The sequence below is a fragment of the Pecten maximus genome, chromosome 2, assembly GCF_902652985.1.
Source record: "Pecten maximus chromosome 2, xPecMax1.1, whole genome shotgun sequence".
NCBI lineage: Eukaryota > Metazoa > Mollusca > Bivalvia > Pectinida > Pectinidae > Pecten > Pecten maximus.
This window is the reverse complement of record NC_047016.1, coordinates 3,071,449-3,095,898: the sequence shown is the minus strand read 5'-3', so window position 1 is coordinate 3,095,898 and position 24,450 is coordinate 3,071,449. Positions and strand designations below refer to the sequence as shown.

General features: G+C 32.7%; 2 protein-coding genes across 13 annotated transcripts in view; one reads left to right on the top strand and one right to left on the bottom strand.

Annotated features, from left to right (window-relative positions):
• Positions 1 to 23,496, top strand: part of LOC117345119 (endophilin-B1-like) — a 108,618-nt gene extending 85,122 nt beyond the window's left edge. For 2 of the 8 annotated variants that reach the window (XM_033908098.1, XM_033908082.1), the window contains 3 exons: positions 11,174 to 11,194; positions 13,451 to 13,655; positions 18,937 to 23,496. In XM_033908098.1, coding sequence (XP_033763989.1) covers positions 11,174 to 11,194; positions 13,451 to 13,655; positions 18,937 to 19,044 — 334 coding nt within the window. In that variant the 3' untranslated portion in view covers positions 19,045 to 23,496. The remainder of the gene's footprint in view (positions 1 to 11,173; positions 11,195 to 13,450; positions 13,656 to 18,936) is intronic. The other 6 variants (XM_033908109.1, XM_033908089.1, XM_033908117.1 and 3 more) reach the window with 5 other exon arrangements.
• On the bottom strand, positions 21,254 to 23,335 carry LOC117345089 (dynein heavy chain-like). 5 transcript variants are annotated; one of them, XM_033908062.1, is made up of 3 exons: positions 23,256 to 23,335; positions 22,298 to 23,190; positions 21,254 to 22,266 (listed from the first exon to the last, which is right to left on the bottom strand). In XM_033908062.1, the coding sequence occupies exons 1-3, from the start codon at positions 23,289 to 23,291 to the stop codon at positions 21,783 to 21,785; spliced, it is 1,413 nt and encodes a 470-aa protein (XP_033763953.1). In that variant the 5' UTR covers positions 23,292 to 23,335; the 3' UTR covers positions 21,254 to 21,782. The 5 variants fall into 5 exon arrangements, with proteins under 5 accessions (XP_033763953.1, XP_033763938.1, XP_033763946.1 ...); XM_033908047.1 differs by having other exon boundaries at positions 22,298 to 22,865; positions 22,897 to 23,318; XM_033908055.1 differs by having other exon boundaries at positions 21,254 to 23,190.
• Positions 23,497 to 24,450: the final 954 nt, after the last annotated feature.

Sequence of the window (24,450 nt, the reverse complement as noted above, 5' to 3'; positions counted from 1 at the left end):
TTTGTAGTTATCACATTGGATCAAATAACAGAGAAGAATATATTATTTCATGCAATGAAGGAAAACAACACAAAACAGATTTTTTTTAAGCTACATTGGATTTGTTTATCTAGGGAACTAATTAGGCAACCATTGGCAGAGAACTTAAAATATACAGAGTAAGAATTGTACTCTCTGTGTTTTTATAGTTTAATATTGCTTGGCTATCAATGTCATTCTAATTTAAAATTATCAAACAAAATGTAATGAAAATGAAATTTGATTGTGTTTATTTCAGCGACCATATTTTTATCTCCTTGTAAAGTTCTGTGATAGAAAGTGTTTCCTTATAAGGAAGTTCTGTGATAGGTAGTATTTCCTTATAAGGAAGTTCTGTGATAGATAGTATTTCCTTATAAAGTTCTGTGATAGGTAGTATTTCCTTATAAAGACGTTCTGTGATAGGTAGTATTTCCTTATAAAGACGTTCTGTGATAGGTAGTATTTCCTTATAAGGAAGTTCTGTGATAGGTAGTATTTCCTTATAAAGACGTTCTGTGATAGGTAGTATTTCCTTATAAAGACGTTCTGTGATAGGTAGTATTTCCTTATAAAGACGTTCTGTGATAGGTAGTATTTCCTTATAAAGACGTTCTGTGATAGGTAGTATTTCCTTATAAAGACGTTCTGTGATAGGTAGTATTTCCTTATAAAGACGTTCTGTGATAGGTAGTATTTCCTTATAAAGACGTTCTGTGATAGGTAGTATTTCCTTATAAGGAAGTTCTGTGATAGGTAGTATTTCCTTATAAAGACGTTCTGTGATAGGTAGTATTTCCTTATAAAGACGTTCTGTGATAGATAGTATTTCCTTATAAAGAAGTTCTGTGATAGGTAGTATTTCCTTATAAAGACGTTCTGTGATAGGTAGTATTTCCTTATAAGGAAGTTCTGTGATAGGTAGTATTTCCTTATAAAGACGTTCTGTGATAGGTAGTATTTCCTTATAAAGACGTTCTGTGATAGATAGTATTTCCTTATAAAGAAGTTCTGTGATAGGTAGTATTTCCTTATAAAGAAGTTCTGTGATAGGTAGTATTTCCTTATAAGGAAGTTCTGTGATAGGTAGTATTTCCTTATAAAGACGTTCTGTGATAGGTAGTATTTCCTTATAAGGAAGTTCTGTGATAGGTAGTATTTCCTTATAAGGAAGTTCTGTGATAGGTAGTATTTCCTTATAAGGAAGTTCTGTGATAGGTAGTATTTCCTTATAAGGAAGTTCTGTGATAGGTAGTATTTCCTTATAAAGACGTTCTGTGAAAGGTAGTATTTCCTTATAAGGAAGTTCTGTGATAGGTAGTATTTCCTTATAAGGAAGTTCTGTGATAGGTAGTATTTCCTTATAAAGACGTTCTGTGATAGGTAGTATTTCCTTATAAGGAAGTTCTGTGATAGGTAGTATTTCCTTATAAGGAAGTTCTGTGATAGGTAGTATTTCCTTATAAGGAAGTTCTGTGATAGGTAGTATTTCCTTATAAGGAAGTTCTGTGATAGGTAGTGTTTCCTTATAAGGACGTTCTGTGATAGGTAGTATTTCCTTATAAGGAAGTTCTGTGATAGGTAGTATTTCCTTATAAAGAAGTTCTGTGATAGGTAGTATTTCCTTATAAGGAAGTTCTGTGATAGGTAGTATTTCCTTATAAGGAAGTTCTGTGATAGGTAGTGTTTCCTTATAAGGAAGTTCTGTGATAGGTAGTGTTTCCTTATAAGGAAGTTCTGTGATAGGTAGTATTTCCTTATAAAGACGTTCTGTGATAGGTACCGTGTAGTATCATGTATCACTGGTAGATTATACACTGTATATCCTACAATTCAATGATGTAATATATAAGTAACTGTATATTACACTGACCACTGACCACAATTCTATAGTGTAATATATAAGTAACTGTATATCACACTGACCACTGACCACATTTCTATGATGTACCTGTATATCACACTGACCACTGACTACATTTCTATGATGTAATATATAAGTAACTGTATACACACTGACCACTGACTACATTTCTATGATGTAATATATAAGTAACTGTATATCACACTGACCACTGACCACATTTCTATGATGTAATATATAAGTAACTGTATATACACTGACCACTGACCACATTTCTATGATGTAATATATAAGTAACTGTATATCACACTGACCACTGACCACATTTCTATGATGTAATATATAAGTAACTGTATACACACTGACCACTGACCACATTTCTATGATGTAATATATAAGTAACTGTATATCACACTGACCACTGACTACAATTCTATGATGTAATATATAAGTAACTGTATATCACACTGACCACTGACCACAATTCTATGGTGTAACTGTATATCACACTGACCACTGACCACATTTCTATGATGTAATATATAAGTAACTGTATATCACACTGACCACATTTCTATGATGTAATATATAAGTAACGTTATATCACATGTCTGACCACTGACCACATTTCTATGATGTAATATATAAGTAACTGTATATCACATGTCTGACCACTGACCACAATTCTGTGGTATAATATATAAGTAACTTCACACTGACTACAATTCTATGGTATAATATATAAGTAACTGTATATCACATGTCTGACCACTGACCACAATTCTGTGGTGTAATATATAAGTAACTTCACACTGACTATATTTCTATGATGTAATATATAAGTAACTTCACACTGACCACAATTCTATGGTATAATATATAAGTAATTGTATATCACATGTCTGACCACTGACCACAATTCTGTGGTGTAATATATAAGTAACTTCACACTGACTACAATTCTATGGTATAATATATAAGTAACTTCACACTGACCACTGACTACAATTCTATGGTATAATATATAAGTAACTTCACACTGACTATATTTCTATGGTATAATATATAAGTAACTTCACACTGACTATATTTCTATGGTATAATATATAAGTAACTTCACACTGACCACAATTCTATGGTATAATATATAAGTAACTTCACACTGACTATATTTCTATGGTATAATATATAAGTAACTTCACACTGACTATATTTCTATGGTATAATATATAAGTAACTTCACACTGACTATATTTCTATGGTATAATATATAAGTAACTTCACACTGACTATATTTCTATGGTATAATATATAAGTAACTTCACACTGACCACAATTCTATGGTATAATATATAAGTAACTTCACACTGACTATATTTCTATGGTATAATATATAAGTAACTTCACACTGACTATATTTCTATGGTATAATATATAAGTAACTTCACACTGACTATATTTCTGTGGTATAATATATAAGTAACTTCACACTGACTATATTCTATGGTATAATATATAAGTAACTTCACACTGACCACTGACTACAATTCTATGGTATAATATATAAGTAACTTCACACTGACTACAATTCTATGGTATAATATATAAGTAACTTCACACTGACTACAATTCTGTGGTATAATATATAAGTAACTTCACACTGACTATATTTCTATGGTATAATATATAAGTAACTTCACACTGACCACAATTCTATGGTATAATATATAAGTAACTTCACACTGACTATATTTCTATGGTATAATAGATAAGTAACTTCACACTGACTATATTTCTATGGTATAATATATAAGTAACTTCACACTGACTATAATTCTGTGGTGTAATATATAAGTAACTTCACACTGACCACAATTCTATGGTATAATATATAAGTAACTGTATATCACATGTCTGACCACTGACCACATTTCTATGATGTAATATATAAGTAACTTCACACTGACTATATTTCTATGGTATAATATATAAGTAACTTCACACTGACTACAATTCTATGGTATAATATATAAGTAACTTCACACTGACTACAATTCTATGGTGTAATATATAAGTAACTTCACACTGACTATATTTCTATGGTATAATATATAAGTAACTTCACACTGACTACAATTCTATGATGTAATATATAAGTAACTTCACACTGACTATATTTCTATGGTATAATATATAAGTAACTTCACACTGACTATATTTCTATGGTATAATATATAAGTAACTTCACACTGACTATATTTATATGGTATAATATATAAGTAACTTCACACTGACTATATTTCTATGATGTAATATATAAGTAACTTCACACTGACTATATTTCTATGGTATAATATATAAGTAACTTCACACTGACTATATTTCTATGGTATAATATATAAGTAACTTCACACTGACTATATTTCTATGGTATAATATATAAGTAACTTCACACTGACTACAATTCTATGGTATAATATATAAGTAACTTCACACTGACTATATTTCTATGGTATAATATATAAGTAACTTCACACTGACTACAATTCTGTGGTGTAATATATAAGTAACTTCACACTGACTACAATTCTATGGTATAATATATAAGTAACTTCACACTGACTATATTTCTATGGTATAATATATAAGTAACTTCACACTGACTATATTTCTATGGTATAATATATAAGTAACTTCACACTGACTACAATTCTATGGTGTAATATATAAGTAACTTCACACTGACTATATTTCTATGGTATAATATATAAGTAACTTCACACTGACTATATTTCTATGATGTAATATATAAGTAACTTCACACTGACTATATTTCTATGGTATAATATATAAGTAACTTCACACTGACTACATTTCTATGGTATAATATATAAGTAACTTCACACTGACTATATTTCTATGGTATAATATATAAGTAACTTCACACTGACTACAATTCTATGGTGTAATATATAAGTAACTTCACACTGACTATATTTCTATGGTATAATATATAAGTAACTTCACACTGACTACAATTCTATGGTATAATATATAAGTAACTTCACACTGACTATATTTCTATGGTATAATATATAAGTAACTTCACACTGACTACAATTCTATGGTATAATATATAAGTAACTTCACACTGACTATATTTCTATGGTATAATATATAAGTAACTTCACACTGACTACAATTCTATGGTATAATATATAAGTAACTTCACACTGACTATATTTCTATGGTATAATATATAAGTAACTTCACACTGACTATATTTCTATGGTATAATATATAAGTAACTTCACACTGACTACAATTCTATGGTATAATATATAAGTAACTTCACACTGACTATATTTCTATGGTATAATATATAAGTAACTTCACACTGACTACAATTCTATGGTATAATATATAAGTAACTTCACACTGACTATATTTCTATGGTATAATATATAAGTAACTTCACACTGACTATATTTCTATGATATAATATATAAGTAACTTCACACTGACTACAATTCTATGGTATAATATATAAGTAACTGTATATCACACTGACTACAATTCTATGGTATAATATATAAGTAACTTCACACTCACTATATTTCTATGGTATAATATATAAGTAACTTCACACTGACTATATTTCTGTGGTATAATATATAAGTAACTTCACACTGACCACAATTCTATGGTATAATATATAAGTAACTTCACACTGACTACAATTCTATGGTATAATATATAAGTAACTTCACACTGACTACAATTCTATGGTATAATATATAAGTAACTTCACACTGACCACAATTCTATGGTATAATATATAAGTAACTTCACACTGACCACTGACTACAATTCTATGGTATAATATATAAGTAACTTCACACTGACTACAATTCTATGGTATAATATATAAGTAACTTCACACTGACCACAATTCTATGGTATAATATATAAGTAACTTCACACTGACCACTGACTACAATTCTATGGTATAATATATAAGTAACTTCACACTGACTACAATTCTATGGTATAATATATAAGTAACTTCACACTGACTACAATTCTGTGGTATAATATATAAGTAACTTCACACTGACTATATTTCTATGGTATAATATATAAGTAACTTCACACTGACCACAATTCTATGGTATAATATATAAGTAACTTCACACTGACTATATTTCTATGGTATAATAGATAAGTAACTTCACACTGACTATATTTCTATGGTATAATATATAAGTAACTTCACACTGACTATAATTCTGTGGTGTAATATATAAGTAACTTCACACTGACCACAATTCTATGGTATAATATATAAGTAACTGTATATCACATGTCTGACCACTGACCACATTTCTATGATGTAATATATAAGTAACTGTATATCACATGTCTGACCACTGACCACATTTCTATGATGTAATATATAAGTAACTTCACACTGACTATATTTCTATGGTATAATATATAAGTAACTTCACACTGACTACAATTCTATGGTATAATATATAAGTAACTTCACACTGACTACAATTCTATGGTGTAATATATAAGTAACTTCACACTGACTATATTTCTATGGTATAATATATAAGTAACTTCACACTGACTATATTTCTATGGTATAATATATAAGTAACTTCACACTGACTACAATTCTATGGTATAATATATAAGTAACTTCACACTGACTATATTTCTATGGTATAATATATAAGTAACTTCACACTGACCACAATTCTATGGTATAATATATAAGTAACTGTATATCACATGTCTGACCACTGACCACATTTCTATGATGTAATATATAAGTAACTGTATATCACATGTCTGACCACTGACCACATTTCTATGATGTAATATATAAGTAACTTCACACTGACTATATTTCTATGGTATAATATATAAGTAACTTCACACTGACTACAATTCTATGGTATAATATATAAGTAACTTCACACTGACTACAATTCTATGGTGTAATATATAAGTAACTTCACACTGACTATATTTCTATGGTATAATATATAAGTAACTTCACACTGACTATATTTCTATGGTATAATATATAAGTAACTTCACACTGACTACAATTCTATGGTATAATATATAAGTAACTTCACACTGACTATATTTCTATGGTATAATATATAAGTAACTTCACACTGACTACAATTCTATGATGTAATATATAAGTAACTTCACACTGACTATATTTCTATGGTATAATATATAAGTAACTTCACACTGACTACAATTCTGTGGTATAATATATAAGTAACTTCACACTGACTATATTTCTATGGTATAATATATAAGTAACTTCACACTGACTATATTTCTATGGTATAATATATAAGTAACTTCACACTGACTATATTTCTATGGTATAATATATAAGTAACTTCACACTGACTACATTTCTATGGTATAATATATAAGTAACTTCACACTGACTATATTTCTATGGTATAATATATAAGTAACTTCACACTGACTATATTTCTATGGTATAATATATAAGTAACTTCACACTGACTATATTTCTATGATATAATATATAAGTAACTTCACACTGACTATATTTCTATGGTATAATATATAAGTAACTTCACACTGACCACATTTCTATGGTATAATATATAAGTAACTTCACACTGACTACATTTCTATGGTATAATATATAAGTAACTTCACACTGACTATATTTCTATGGTATAATATATAAGTAACTTCACACTGACTATATTTCTATGGTATAATATATAAGTAACTTCACACTGACTATATTTCTATGGTATAATATATAAGTAACTTCACACTGACTATATTTCTATGGTATAATATATAAGTAACTTCACACTGACTATATTTCTATGGTATAATATATAAGTAACTTCACACTGACTATATTTCTATGGTATATATAAGTAACTTCACACTGACTATATTTCTATGGTATAATATATAAGTAACTTCACACTGACTATATTTCTATGGTATAATATATAAGTAACTTCACACTGACTATATTTCTGTGGTATAATATATAAGTAACTTCACACTGACCACAATTCTATGATATAATATATAAGTAACTTCACACTGACTATATTTCTATGGTATAATATATAAGTAACTTCACACTGACTATATTTCTATGGTATAATATATAAGTAACTGTATATGACATGTCTGACCACTGACCACAATTCTATGGTATAATATATAAGTAACTTCACACTGACCACAATTCTGTGGTATAATAGATAAGTAACTTCACACTGACTATATTTCTATGGTATAATATATAAGTAACTTCACACTGACTATATTTCTATGGTATAATATATAAGTAACTTCACACTGACTACAATTCTATGGTATAATATATAAGTAACTTCACACTGACTATATTTCTATGGTATAATATATAAGTAACTTCACACTGACTACAATTCTATGATGTAATATATAAGTAACTTCACACTGACTATATTTCTATGGTATAATATATAAGTAACTTCACACTGACTACAATTCTGTGGTATAATATATAAGTAACTTCACACTGACTATATTTCTATGGTATAATATATAAGTAACTTCACACTGACTATATTTCTATGGTATAATATATAAGTAACTTCACACTGACCACATTTCTATGGTATAATATATAAGTAACTTCACACTGACTACATTTCTATGGTATAATATATAAGTAACTTCACACTGACTATATTTCTATGATATAATATATAAGTAACTTCACACTGACTATATTTCTATGATATAATATATAAGTAACTTCACACTGACTATATTTCTATGGTATAATATATAAGTAACTTCACACTGACTATATTTCTATGGTATAATATATAAGTAACTTCACACTGACTATATTTCTATGGTATAATATATAAGTAACTTCACACTGACTATATTTCTATGGTATAATATATAAGTAACTTCACACTGACTATATTTCTATGGTATAATATATAAGTAACTTCACACTGACTATATTTCTATGGTATAATATATAAGTAACTTCACACTGACTATATTTCTGTGGTATAATATATAAGTAACTTCACACTGACTATATTTCTATGGTATAATATATAAGTAACTTCACACTGACTATATTTCTATGGTATAATATATAAGTAACTTCACACTGACTATATTTCTATGATATAATATATAAGTAACTTCACACTGACTACAATTCTATGGTATAATATATAAGTAACTGTATATCACACTGACTACAATTCTATGGTATAATATATAAGTAACTTCACACTCACTATATTTCTATGGTATAATATATAAGTAACTTCACACTGACTACAATTCTGTGGTGTAATATATAAGTAACTTCACAATGACTATATTTCTGTGGTATAATATATAAGTAACTTCACACTGACTATATTTCTGTGGTATAATATATAAGTAACTTCACACTCACTATATTTCTATGGTATAATATATAAGTAACTTCACACTGACTACAATTCTGTGGTGTAATATATAAGTAACTTCACAATGACTATATTTCTGTGGTATAATATATAAGTAACTTCACACTGACTATATTTCTGTGGTATAATATATAAGTAACTTCACACTGACCACAATTCTATGGTATAATATATAAGTAACTTCACACTGACTACAATTCTATGGTATAATATATAAGTAACTTCACACTGACTACAATTCTATGGTATAATATATAAGTAACTTCACACTGACCACAATTCTATGGTATAATATATAAGTAACTTCACACTGACCACTGACTACAATTCTATGGTATAATATATAAGTAACTTCACACTGACTACAATTCTATGGTATAATATATAAGTAACTTCACACTGACTATATTTCTATGGTATAATATATAAGTAACTTCACACTGACTACAATTCTGTGGTGTAATATATAAGTAACTTCACACTGACTACAATTCTGTGGTGTAATATATAAGTAACTTCACACTGACTATATTTCTACGGTATAATATATAAGTAACTTCACACTGACTATATTTCTATGGTATAATATATAAGTATAACTTCACACTGACTATATTTCTATGGTATAATATATAAGTAACTTCACACTGACTATATTTCTATGGTATAATATATAAGTAACTTCACACTGACTACAATTCTATGGTATAATATATAAGTAACTTCACACTGACTATATTTCTATGGTATAATATATAAGTATAACTTCACACTGACTATATTTCTATGGTATAATATATAAGTAACTTCACACTGACTACAATTCTGTGGTGTAATATATAAGTAACTTCACACTGACTATATTTCTATGGTATAATATATAAGTAACTTCACACTGACTATATTTCTATGGTATAATATATAAGTAACTTCACACTGACTACAATTCTATGGTATAATATATAAGTATAACTTCACACTGACTATATTTCTATGGTATAATATATAAGTAACTTCACACTGACTACAATTCTGTGGTGTAATATATAAGTAACTTCACACTGACTATATTTCTATGGTATAATATATAAGTAACTTCACACTGACTATATTTCTATGGTATAATATATAAGTAACTTCACACTGACCACAATTCTATGGTATAATATATAAGTAACTTCACACTGACTACAATTCTATGGTATAATATATAAGTAACTTCACACTGACTATATTTCTATGGTATAATATATAAGTAACTTCACACTGACTACAATTCTATGGTATAATATATAAGTAACTTCACACTGACTATATTTCTATGATATAATATATAAGTAACTTCACACTGACTACAATTCTATGGTATAATATATAAGTAACTTCACACTGACCACAATTCTATGGTATAATATATAAGTAACTTCACACTGACTATATTTCTATGGTATAATATATAAGTAACTTCACACTGACTATATTTCTATGATGTAATATATAAGTAACTTCACACTGACTACAATTCTATGGTATAATATATAATTAACTTCACACTGACTATATTTCTATGGTATAATATATAAGTAACTTCACACTGACTATAATTCTGTGGTGTAATATATAAGTAACTTCGCACTGACTACATTTCTATGGTATAATATATAAGTAACTGTATATCACATGTCTGACCACTGACCACATTTCTGTGGTATAATATATAAGTAACTTCACACTGACTATATTTCCATTCCTCGTTGACTAGTAGTTCTGAGGGGGAATCAAGGTAAGTCACATTACATAGTACCAACTCTTTATACATTATCAGCTGTTTTGCTGTTACAGGGTTTTTAAAAGACATTTGCTTTTCGCATTTTTAAGAATCTTCTATTGCATGCCTGTATATAGGTGTGGACTGTTATATGTGAGTGGGAAGCATGGCCATGGTGTAACGCGTGTAGATCTATTATAATGTCAGCATTCAAGTAGTTTAATACTATGAAACTTCCCATGAAAGTGATAGCTGACAGTATAACTGGGAGAGGGGAGATAACTCTTGCAGAGTGCTTGAATTGCTTATAGAACCACTGGTTATTTAATAGCAGCATTTTGCTAAATTAAAACAACATTTGTACTTGATCTTTATAACTCCTCCTAGTGAATGGGATTGAGTGACTTAGGTTACGTAGACCAGGTGGGCATTCCATGGCCTTGTTTCTGTATTATACATACAACCTATATATAATTAGTTGTATTATATGATACTGTATGTTAGATATCTCTCTAGTTTAGGATGGCACTAGGATGTACCTCTTCTTTTTGTTTTTATCCTATGATTATCTCAATACACCGAGTACCAACACCCAAATTCCAACACCCAAATAACAACACCAAGTACCGACACCCAAATACCAACACCAAATACCAACACCCAAATACCAACACCCAAATACCAACACCAAATACCAACACCCAAATACCAACACCCAAGTATCAACACCCAAATAACAACACCAAGTACCGACACCCAAATACCAACACCAAATACCAATACCCAAATACCAACACCCAAATACCAACACCCAAGTACCAACACCCAAATACCAACACCCAAATACCAACACCAAATACCAACACCCAAATACCAACACCCAAGTACCAACACCAAGTACCGACACCCAAATACCAACACCAAATACCAATACCCAAGTACCAACACCCAAATACCAACACCCAAGTACCAACACCCAAATACCAACACCCAAATACCAAATACCAACACCCAAATACCAACACTTAATACCAACACCCAAATACCAACACCCCAATACCAACACCCAAGTATCAACACCAAATACCAACACCCAAATACCAACACCCAAGTACCGACTCCAAATACCAACACCCAAATAACAACACCAAGTACCGACACCCAAATACCAACACCAAATACCAATACCCAAGTACCAACACCCAAATACCAACACCCAAGTACCAACACCCAAATACCAACACCCAAATACCAAATACCAACACTTAATATCAACACCCAAATACCAAATACCAACACCCAAGTATCAACACCAAATACCAACACCCAAATACCAACACCCAAGTACCGACTCCAAATACCAACACCCAAATACCAACACCCAAGTACCAATACCCAAATACCAACACCAAAATACCAACACCCAATACCAACACCCTAATACCAACACCCAAATACCAACACCAAATACCAACCCCCAAGTACCAACCCCCAAGTACCAACACCCAAATACCAACACCCAAGTACCAACACCCAAATACCAACACTTAATACCAACACCCAAATACCAACACCAAATACCAACACCCAAATACCAACACCAAATACCAACACCCAAATACCAACATCAAGTACCAACACCCAAATACCAACACCAAATACCAACACCCAAATACCAACACCAAATACCAACACCCCAAATACCAACACCCAAATACCAACATCAAATACCAACACCAAATACCAACACCCAAGTACCAACACCCAAATACCAACACTTAATACCAACACCCAAATACCAACACCAAATACCAACACCCAAATACCAACATCAAATACCAACACCAAATACCAACACCCAAGTACCAACACCCAAATACCAACACCCAAATACCAACATCAAATACCAACACCAAATACCAATACCCAAATACCAACACCCAAATACCAATACCCAAATACCAACACTTAATACCAATACCAACACCCAAATACCAACACCAAATACCAACACCCAAATACCAACACCAAGTACCAACACCCAAGTATCGACACCAACGTACAATGGTAGAAGAGCAAGAAAACTCTAGTCACAGATTACAATATCTCTATACGAGGATCCTACTGCCATCCTTAGATCTGTTCTAATGGTTTTCTTTCAGTGCTACAAGTGTTATGTTTTCATCCATATTTAATACTCTCTTGTCAATCATTTTGATTTTTCTATACTTAGTTTGTTTCCTTGGTTGAATGTTTTTGCTGTCGTTTCAGTTACAGTGTTGGTGGCGGAAACACTGCGCCAAATACCTTGGGTCCAGGTATTTCAAATAACTTTTCCACAGACCCCACCATACCTAGTGCACCTCCCATGATACAAGTCATAGCCGCTACTCCAAATACAGAGAAAAAACAGGCCCGTGTTCTTTATGACTACGACTCAGCCGATAGCTCAGAGCTCTCCTTATTGGCTGATGAGGTTAGCAGCATTCCTAGCTGTCCCTGTCATGACCTTTAACCCACCCACATGCCCCTAGCTCCACCTAGGTATCTCAACATGTTTAGCTGCATGGATAATTTTAATTTGACTTCATTTTGGGTTATGTATATTGTACAATTCTTTGAGCATAATATATAGAATTATTATTACAATTAAGTTGAACAAGAAACAATTTTGTATTAACAAAAAAAATCAATTTACATACAGAATTCAAGTCTATATAGGGTTACATATAGGTGACCTCTATTGATGCCATAATATGACCTTTATCCCTAATTTTCCAGTCATTATAATGCCAACCTCATTGTAACTGTATAACATCAACATAAGGAATGAAAATTAGATCCCCCTTCATTTACAGCTTTTTACAGCATGCTCTATTTGAATCAAATTGACTAAAACTGTAAGTTGTCTGTTTTGACAGCAGTCAGATACAAACACGAGGGACTTAAATTTTCCTGAAACAGATTAAGTGTTCCTCAAACCATACACTGTAGCCTGTTGTGATCTGCTAAAGTCTGGAGTGCTTTTTACACTTACTACTCACTGAGCTTAAACAAGCAGCTCACACCAGCATAAGCCTGCTTCAAGCTTACACTCAGTAACAATATACATCAAATTAATCGGTCTTAACATTATCAATCCTGTAGCTTTATATCAAATCAGTCAGTTATATAACTTTATATCAAATCAGTCAGTTATATAACTTTATATCAAATCAGTCAGTTATATAACTTTATACCAAATCAGTCAGTTATATTACTTTATATCAAATCAGTCAATCCTGTAACTTTATATCAAATCAGACAATCCTGTAACTTTATATCAAATCAGTCAGTTATATAACTTTATATCAAATCAGTCAGTTACATGTATATAAGTTTATATCAAATCAGTCAGTCCTGTAACTTTATATCAAATCAGTCAGTTATATAACTTTATATCAAATCAGTCAGTTATATAACTTTATATCAAATCGGTCAGTTATATAACTTTATATCAAATCAGTCAGTTATATAACTTTATATCAAATCAGTCAGTTATATAACTTTATATCAAATCAGTCAGTTATATAATTTATATCAAATCAGTCAGTTATATAACTTTATATCAAATCAGTCAGTTATATAACTTTATATCAAATCAGTCAGTTATATAATTTATATCAAATCAGTAAATCCTGTAACTTTATATCAAATCCGTCAGTCATGTAACTTTATATAAACAGTGATCTGTGGGTTTTATAAACAGTGATATGTGGGTTTGATATACAGTGATATGTGGGTTTGATATACAGTGATATGTGGGTTTTATAAACAGTGATATGTGGGTTTGATATACAGTGATATGTGGGTTTTATAAACAGTGATCTGTGGGTTTGATAAACAGTGATCTGTGGGTTTGATAAACAGTGATATGTGGGTTTTATAAACAGTGATCTGTGGGTTTTATAAACAGTGATCTGTGGGTTTTATAAACAGTGATCTGTGGGTTTGATATACAGTGATATGTGGGTTTGATATACAGTGATATGTGGGTTTTATAAGCAGTGATCTGTGGGTTTTATAAACAGTGATCTGTGGGTTTTATAAACAGTGATATGTGGGTTTTATAAACAGTGATCTGTGGGTTTTATAAACAGTAATCTTTTGGTTTTATAAACAGTGATCTGTGGGTTTTATAAACAGTGATCTGTGGGTTTGATAAACAGTGATATGTGGGTTTTATAAACAGTGATCTGTACGTGAGTTTTATAAACAGTGATCGGTATGTTTGATAAACAGCAAGTTGTGAGTTTGATATAAAACTAAACATATGACATAGGTGTCAACCATCCCGGATTACGCGGCAAGTGACATGGTCAGTTAATTTTGTGATTACAACTAGTATACATCACTTCAAGAACAAACACTGATACTATCTGTCAACAAGATTTACTCACATGAAAGCCAATAATGCCTTTCTTAATCGTAGCTGTCAGTACCAGCGTTTGTACTGCCGCCATCTTTAATTGGTCAATACTAGTATAAAGTCGTAAACTGCCACAAAAATTCGGATTTCAATTTGGGTCAGAAAAAAATAAAAAGACTTTTAAGAGGTTTGTTTTTATTGTCATAATAGAACTACTAGTAAAACAAAAATTAATAAATTACTGTGTAATTATTATTTGAGAAAGGAAGGGAGATAATTTGATAAAAACATTAAGAAATATTTCAGAACAAAATGATAAAAAAAAATTCAGGAGATAAGTAGTTGCTTTGTATACTGGTTGCAAATTTCAAGTGACTACATCATTAATAATTGAATTAATCTTTTTTTTTCAATTTTTTTTTAATTATTATTATTCTTTAAAATTAACCATTGTTGTCAAATTTAAATATCAAAATGTATAGCCCGTGGTAATTTACACCTGCGCAAGCCCATGAGGAACATCACCTAAAGTAACAAAAATGTCGCTTTTTTTTCACGCACTTTCTCCTTCATTTTGGATGTGGAATGAGGGAGATCTCCCTCATTGGAGGTTTCAGAGGTTGACATGTATGATATGTACATTTTGATTTAAGGGTTTATCAAAATGAATTTACATTCAATTATTTAACACCAATTACAAGATATAAAGGGAGATTACCCTAGTCCATTTAGTCTTTACAGTCCTGTTATACATGTACAATGACATCATGAGTCCAGCGCAGCTTCTTCTGGGTGAATTGAGGAGAAATTGAGGGTAAAGGTCATGTAGAGGTCAGCTAAGGCACTGGGGTTGTTAAGGTCATGACAGTTTAAACATTTTCTTCCAGAAAGATCTTGATTTAAAATGTTTATCATCTGAAATAAGTCTGTTGATTTTAATAGTAAAATATATACTAAATTGTTTCAGCTAGGATGATTGTCACCTTGACAGTTGGCTGTTTGGCCTTCTTCATTTGGTCTGAACTAAAATAGATTTAGTGAAAATATTCATTCTTTCAGTATTCCTTAATAATATATACTTCAAGTTCCAAGTTATGGTGTAATCCAAAACAATTATACAGATGAGTATTTATCCAGAAATCTGCCTTCCAATAACCTGCTAGTCAGTCCTATTATAATCCAAGACTTACCTCCCCTTAATCAGATGACATCTTATAATATTATACTCTGAACATTACATTCACGTCTGTGTAGAAGGTTTTCTTCAAGAATGTCTTACAATTCAGATATTGTTTAGTCAATTTATCAATACGTAATTAGTCAATCCTGATAAATACTTGTTAGAGATAAGTAAATTCACCGATACACATTGGTCAATCGAGATAGATACTTGTTAAGTAAATTTAGATACCGTATGTATTGGTCGATCCAGATAAATATTAAATACTTCAGTGATTTCCTTTCTGGAACTTTTTTTGAGGTAGTGGTGTAAGTTTTCCAATGATTTTTTTCTGATATTAAATGCTGCTTTGCGAATTATAAATGACTTGCTGTCAGTGAGATTGAATGCTTGGTGTTGTTACTGTAGATACAGTGGACTTGGGGAGTTTCTGAATTAGCATGCCTATGTTTGGTTATTACAGACATAAAAACCTATACCAATGTAAAGTCTGCAGATCTGATTTATGCCATGTTGTCGTTTATATTGTCCAATAGTCAGTGTATATATATATATATATCTAGATGTGAGCTTATTTTGGAAACATTAAAGTAGATAAATTTACAGGACTTCACTCCCTTATAATCGGGGATGTTTTGGTGGGGAGAGTTTAGGGACATTGTAGGGGATGTTTTGGTAGGGAGAGTTTAGGGACATTGTCAGGGATGTTTTGGTAGGGAGAGTTTAGGGACATTGTAGGGGATGTTTTGGTAGGGAGAGTTTAGGGACATTGTAGGGGATGTTTTGGTAGGGAGAGTTTAGGGACATTGTAGGGGATGTTTTGGTAGGGAGAGTTTAGGGACATTGTCGGGGATGTTTTGGTGGGGAGAGTTTAGGGACATTGTCGGGGATGTTTTGGTGGGGAGAGTTTAGGGACATTGTAGGGGATGTTTTGGTGGGGAGAGTTTAGGGACATTGTAGGGGATGTTTTGGTAGGGAGAGTTTAGGGACATTATAGGGGATGTTTTGGTAGGGAGAGTTTAGGGACATTGTAGGGGATGTTTTGGTAGGGAGAGGTTAGGGACATTGTCGGGGATGTTTTGGTGGGGAGAGTTTAGGGACATTGTCGGGGATGTTTTGGTGGGGAGAGTTTAGGGACATTGTCGGGGATGTTTTGGTAGGGAGAGTTTAGGGACATTGTAGGGGATGTTTTGGTGGGGAGGGTTTAGGGACATTGTAGGGGATGTTTTGGTGGGGAGGGTTTAGGGACATTGTCGGGGATGTTTTGGTAGGGAGAGTTTAGGGACATTGTAGGGGATGTTTTGGTGGGGAGGGTTTAGGGACATTGTAGGGGATGTTTTGGTGGGGAGAGTTTAGGGACATTGTCAGGGGATGTTTTGGTGGGGAGGGTTTAGGGACATTGTCGGGGATGTTTTGGTAGGGAGAGTTTAGGGACATGGTCGGGGATGTTTTGGTGGGGAGGGTTTAGGGACATTGTCGGGGATGTTTTGGTAGGGAGAGTTTAGGGACATTGTCGGGGATGTTTTGGTAGGAAGCTGGGTTAAGGGACATTGTAGGGGATGTTTTGGTGGGGAGGGTTTAGGGACATTGTCGGGGATGTTTTGGTGGGGAGAGTTTAGGGACATTGTCGGGGATGTTTTGGTAGGGAGAGTTTAGGGACATTGTCAGGGATGTTTTGGTGGGGAGGGTTAGGGACATTGTCGGGGATGTTTTGGTTGGGAGGGTTTAGGGACATTGTCGGGGATGTTTTGGTGGGGAGAGTTTAGGGACATGGTCGGGGATGTTTTGGTGGGGAGGGTTTAGTGACATTGTCGGGGATGTTTTGGTGGGGAGAGTTTAGGGACATTGTCAGGGATGTTTTGGTGAGGAGAGTTTAGGGACATTGCTATTGAATCCTCACTGTTAAATATAGAAAACTTTGTACAGAAAAAAACTGTCATATATCGGTAATTAAAACCAAAGTTTTATTATGATTATATTGTCTTTGTCCTAAAGTTTATTACTGTATTTGGTCTTTGTCCTGAAGTCCTTTACTACGATATTTGATCTTTGTCCTAAAGTCTTGACTTGTTTGAAATATTTTCCATTTAAAACAATTAATGCAAGTCATTCGTTCATTTCACTAACATTTATGGAATAATATTCATATTTTAAAAATTTTGTTTACAGCTAATAACAGTTTATCGACTTCCGGGTTTGGATCCTGATTGGTTAATGGCAGAAAGAGGCCCTCAGAAGGGAAAAGTACCAAGTACATATTTGGAAGTATTAGAATGATGCTACGTCTGTGAATAGATGAAAAATCATTATTGACCACGCTGTTTTCACAAGTGATTTTTATAGAATGGTTTTACCATTTGGAATCAATTCTCCACAGACCTTTTAGACATCTTCACAATTTTACATTATCATTGGACAATTAAGTACCTGAAGTATGTGTTGTTATGTTTTTGTCAGTAAGCATGCACTCAATTTAGGATTATATATGTACAAGATTAATTAACTTATTCATGTTATCCTTTGAACTTGTATGTGTGACCAGAAATCAAAGGATACCTGAACAAAAACATCAGTCATTTTTGTGACCCTGATTTCTGACTTTTCCTTCATAGGTAAATCAGAGGTCAGTAAGTTGTGATGATGACCTTCACAGATAATAAACAGACTTAAGAGGTAAATTAGAGGTCAGTTTTTTATGAGGAACTTCACAGATAAAAAACATATATATATAGGTAAATTAGAGGTCAGTAAGTTGTGATGATGACCTTCACAGATAATAAACAGAGGTAAATTAGAGGTCAGTTTTTTTTTTATGATGACCTTCACAGATAATAAACATATATATAGGTAAATTAGAGGTCAGTAATTTGTGATGATGACCTTCACAGATAAAAAACATAATTATATATATAGGTAAATTAGAGGTCAGTAATTTGTGATGATGACCTTCACAGATAGAAGCCAAGGTAACATCAGGTGGTTGACATTATATAGTTGAAGTTGTGTACAATGACATCAGTTGAGGGTTTGAGAAGACATGGATGCAAGCCTCTGAAAGATAAAGATTTTTGGTTTTAGTTTTGGTGAAGGCGTCAATGTTGATTATACTTCAGTTTTTATGCTTAAAGCTTAACTCTTAAAAAATGATTGTTTTTAATTTTACATCTGTTGAAAACAGACATTATAAAGTACACTGAACTTTTTTCAGATTATTTAATAGATTGTGTGATTTTGGGAGGCTTTTATATATAGCAAAGTTCTTAATATAATATATGGTGCCACTTGAACGTTGATTGGATGTAGTTTTACTATTTTATAACTTTGCTAATTTTGTTTTATTTCCTTAATGATTGCTTACTAAGATTTCACCAGAGTTTTAGTACCTCATTTAGAGGATCACACTTGTTATCATTTTATCTCCATGGATCTGCTGTTTTATCATTGATACAGAAACATAATGTCCCTATCATCGATAACACTCATGTCATTAAGATGTTTAGATCGTTGTTGATCATTAAGATGTGATTCAATACTGACAAGTAAACAGCATTCCATGTTGTTTTAGCTACAGTAATCCCCGCTGTGTCAGTGTTATCGTCAGTCAGCTGTGACAGACTCAGTGTTATCGTCAGTCAGCTGTGACAGACTCAGTGTTATCGTCAGTCAGCTGTGACAGACTCATTGTTATCGTCAGTCAGCTGTGACAGACTCATTGTTATCGTCAGTCAGCTGTGACAGACTCAGTGTTATCGTCAGTCAGCTGTGACAGACTCAGTGTTATCGTCAGTCAGCTGTGACAGACTCATTGTTATCGTCAGTCAGCTGTGACAGACTCATTGTTATCGTCAGTCAGCTGTGACAGACTCGGCGTTATCGTCAGTCAGCTGTGACAGACTCGGTGTTATCGTCAGTCAGCTGTGACAGACTCAGTGTTATCGTCAGTCAGCTGTGACAGACTCGGTGTTATCATCAGTCAGCTTTGACAGACTCGGTGTTATCGTCAGTCAGCTGTGACAGACTCGGTGTTATCGTCAGTCAGCTGTGACAGACTCGGTGTTATCGTCAGTCAGCTGTGACAGACTCGGTGTTATCGTCAGTCAGCTGTGACAGACTCGGTGTTATCGTCAGTCAGCTGTGACAGACTCGGTGTTATCGTCAGTCAGCTTTGACAGACTCGGTGTTATCGTCAGTCAGCTGTGACAGACTCGGTGTTATCGTCAGTCAGCTGTGACAGACTCAGTGTTATCGTCGGTCAGCTTTGACAGACTCAGTGTTATCGTCAGTCAGCTGTGACAGACTCAGTGTTATCGTCAGTCAGCTGTGACAGACTCAGTGTTATCGTCAGTCAGCTGTGACAGACTCGGTGTTATCGTCAGTCAGCTGTGACAGACTCAGTGTTATCGTCAGTCAGCTGTGACATGATCTAGTGTAATACACAAACATACATGTTTATAATTGCTGTACAAATTGACATCCAAGAAATTAGTTTTTCTCTTCACTCAAGTTAAAAAAAAAATCTGAATTTAATATTGAACCTTTTGATTGAATGAACCATTTCCTACAGTACAAAAGTATCGTTATTTGAAATTTGTGTTCAAACTGTAATACAAATGATTGTTCTGATGATCAGATTGAGTGAAGATCTAGGCAATTTTTTGTTTTTGTTTTATTTTCAAAATTGATGATTTTGAGAGATCTTATTTTTTTATTCACTTCAGAAATATTTAATTGTATAATGATAACTGACACATATCTCCATCCGACCAAAAATATTAGGCAGGAAAAAATCCCAAGTCCGATGGCCCAGGACCAGTAAATTTGGTCAGTGGGCAAGTAAATATTGGTGACTACATGTCTGAAAGGTTTTTAAAATTTTTACCTTTGCCTGTGTGTAAATTAACTTGTTACATCTGAATCCTTGTCAAAAGAGAAATGTCATAAAAAATCAAGATTTCAATAATGAATGAAATGAAAGTTGTAAATAATTAAGTTTTATCACTGATTAACACATCAGTTTAATAGTTGTCATTTTTGTTGGTAGAACACACAATGACTGTATATTCCACAGTAGGCTGTAGTATACAGAGTATGATACGTACGTGTGGTGATATTGACTGTATATATGAGTAGAGTATGATACGTGTGGTGATATTGACTGTATATGAGAGTAGAGTATTCCACAGTAGGATACAGAGAGTATGATACGTGTGGTGATATTGACTGTATATGAGAGTAGAGTATTCCACAGTAGGATACAGAGAGTATGATACGTGTGGTGATATTGACTGTATATGTGAGTAGAGTATTCCACAGTAGGATACAGAGAGTATGATACGTGTGGTGATATTGACTGTATATGTGAGTAGAGTATTCCACAGTAGGATACAGAGTATGATATGTGTGGTGATATTGACTGTATATGTGAGTAGAGTATTCCACAGTAGGATACAGAGAGTATGATACGTGTGGTGATATTGACTGTATATGTGAGTAGAGTATTCCACAGTAGGCTGTAGTATACAGAGAGTATGATACGTGTGGTGATATTGACTTTATATGAGAGTAGAGTATTCCACAGTAGGATACAGAGAGTATGATACGTGTGGTGATATTGACTGTATATGAGAGTAGAGTATTCCACAGTAGGATACAGAGAGTATGATACGTGTGGTGATATTGACTGTATATGAGAGTAAAGTATTCCACAGTTGGATACAGAGAGTATGATACGTGTGGTGATATTGACTGTATATGTGAGTAGAGTATTCCACAGTAGGCTGTAGGATACAGAGAGTATGATACGTGTGGTGATATTGACTGTATATGTGAGTAGAGTATTCCACAGTAGGATACAGAGAGTATGATACGTGTGGTGATATTGACTGTATATGTGAGTAGAGTATTCCACAGTAGGATACAGAGAGTATGATACGTGTGGTGATATTGACTGTATATGTGAGTAGAGTATTCCACAGTAGGATACAGAGAGTATGATACGTGTGGTGATATTGACTGTATATGAGAGTAGAGTATTCCACAGTTGGATACAGAGAGTATGATACGAGTGGTGATATTGACTGTATATGTGAGTAGAGTATTCCACAGTAGGCTGTAGGATACAGAGAGTATGATACGTGTGGTGATATTGACTGTATATGTGAGTAGAGTATTCCACAGTAGGCTGTAGGATACAGAGAGTATGATACGTGTGGTGATATTGACTGTATATGTGAGTAGAGTATTCCACAGTAGGATACAGAGAGTATGATACGTGTGGTGATATTGACTGTATATGTGAGTAGAGTATTCCACAGTAGGATACAGAGAGTATGATACGTGTGGTGATATTGACTGTATATGAGAGTAGAGTGTTCCACAGTAGGCTGTAGGATACAGAGAGTATGATACGTGTGGTGATATTGACTGTATATGAGAGTAGAGTATTCCACAGTAGGATACAGAGAGTATGATACGTGTGGTGATATTGCTATGGATTTTATGTGTGGTACCAATAAGTTAATCATATTTTTAACTCTTGTTTAAGAATTCTTTCAGTTTAAAGTGTGCATCCCTATTTAAAACCATGTACTCTTCCATTCACACTCCCAGGCAACTTGAGTCTAATGGATATTAATATAAAATTGCAATGAAAAGTTTTATTTGTACATAGAATATATCTCATGTGTGTGTAAAGCACCTGTTACTATAAATAGACATTGTTTTACATCACTCCATGGTGTTGCTTTGTTGATAATGAACAAGGAGAGTAGATGTTTTACATCACTCCATGGTGTTGCTTTGTTGATAATGAACAAGGAGAGTAGATACATTTCATTATAAATATATCTTCTTGCTAGGCGCTAGACTTTTCAGTATTCAGCTTTCATGGTGTACTATAAGAATTTTGCTTCAGATGTCATGAAGATATCAAACAAACAAACCCAGTTCCCAACTCTTACCTTTTATATAATCTTTGATAGCACATTATTCTTGCCATTGCTAAGGTTTACAGAAGACAATAAGTTGTTTACAATGTCATATAGAATTTATGGTGAAAAATCTACTCCGATTGTTATGCTATATAAGGTATTGTCAGAGCAACTTACTCATACAGTTAGCTTTAGAACATTTCGTGTACGCTGTAGTTTCTGTTCTTGCTGTAGTTTCTGTAACAGACCAACAAGCTGTGGTAGATGTCTGTTAATTAGGCTAATATTACCATGTTAGGTCCAGGTATACAATGTATAAGGCCATATACCTGGAATGTCATAGCTTGTATACATGGTACAAGTTATGTCATAGCTGGTATACATTGTACAAGTTATGTCATACATTGTACAAGTTATGTCATAGCTGGCATACATTGTACAAGTTATGTCATAGCTTGTATACATTGTACAAGTTATAGCATACATTGTACAAGTTATATCATAGCTGGTATACATTGTACAAGTTATGTCATAGCCAACATACATTGTTTAAGCTTGTCATAGCTGTGTATGTGTTGTTATAGCTAATACATATTGTCTTTGTTATATTGTTGCTGGCATAGATTATATATGCTATATGACTAGGCTGTAACTGGCATACTGAGGATGTAGACAGTGTCTGTACAATGTTATACAATGTAGAGACTGGGCCTAGTGAGGATGTAGACAGTGTCTGTACAATGTTATACAATGT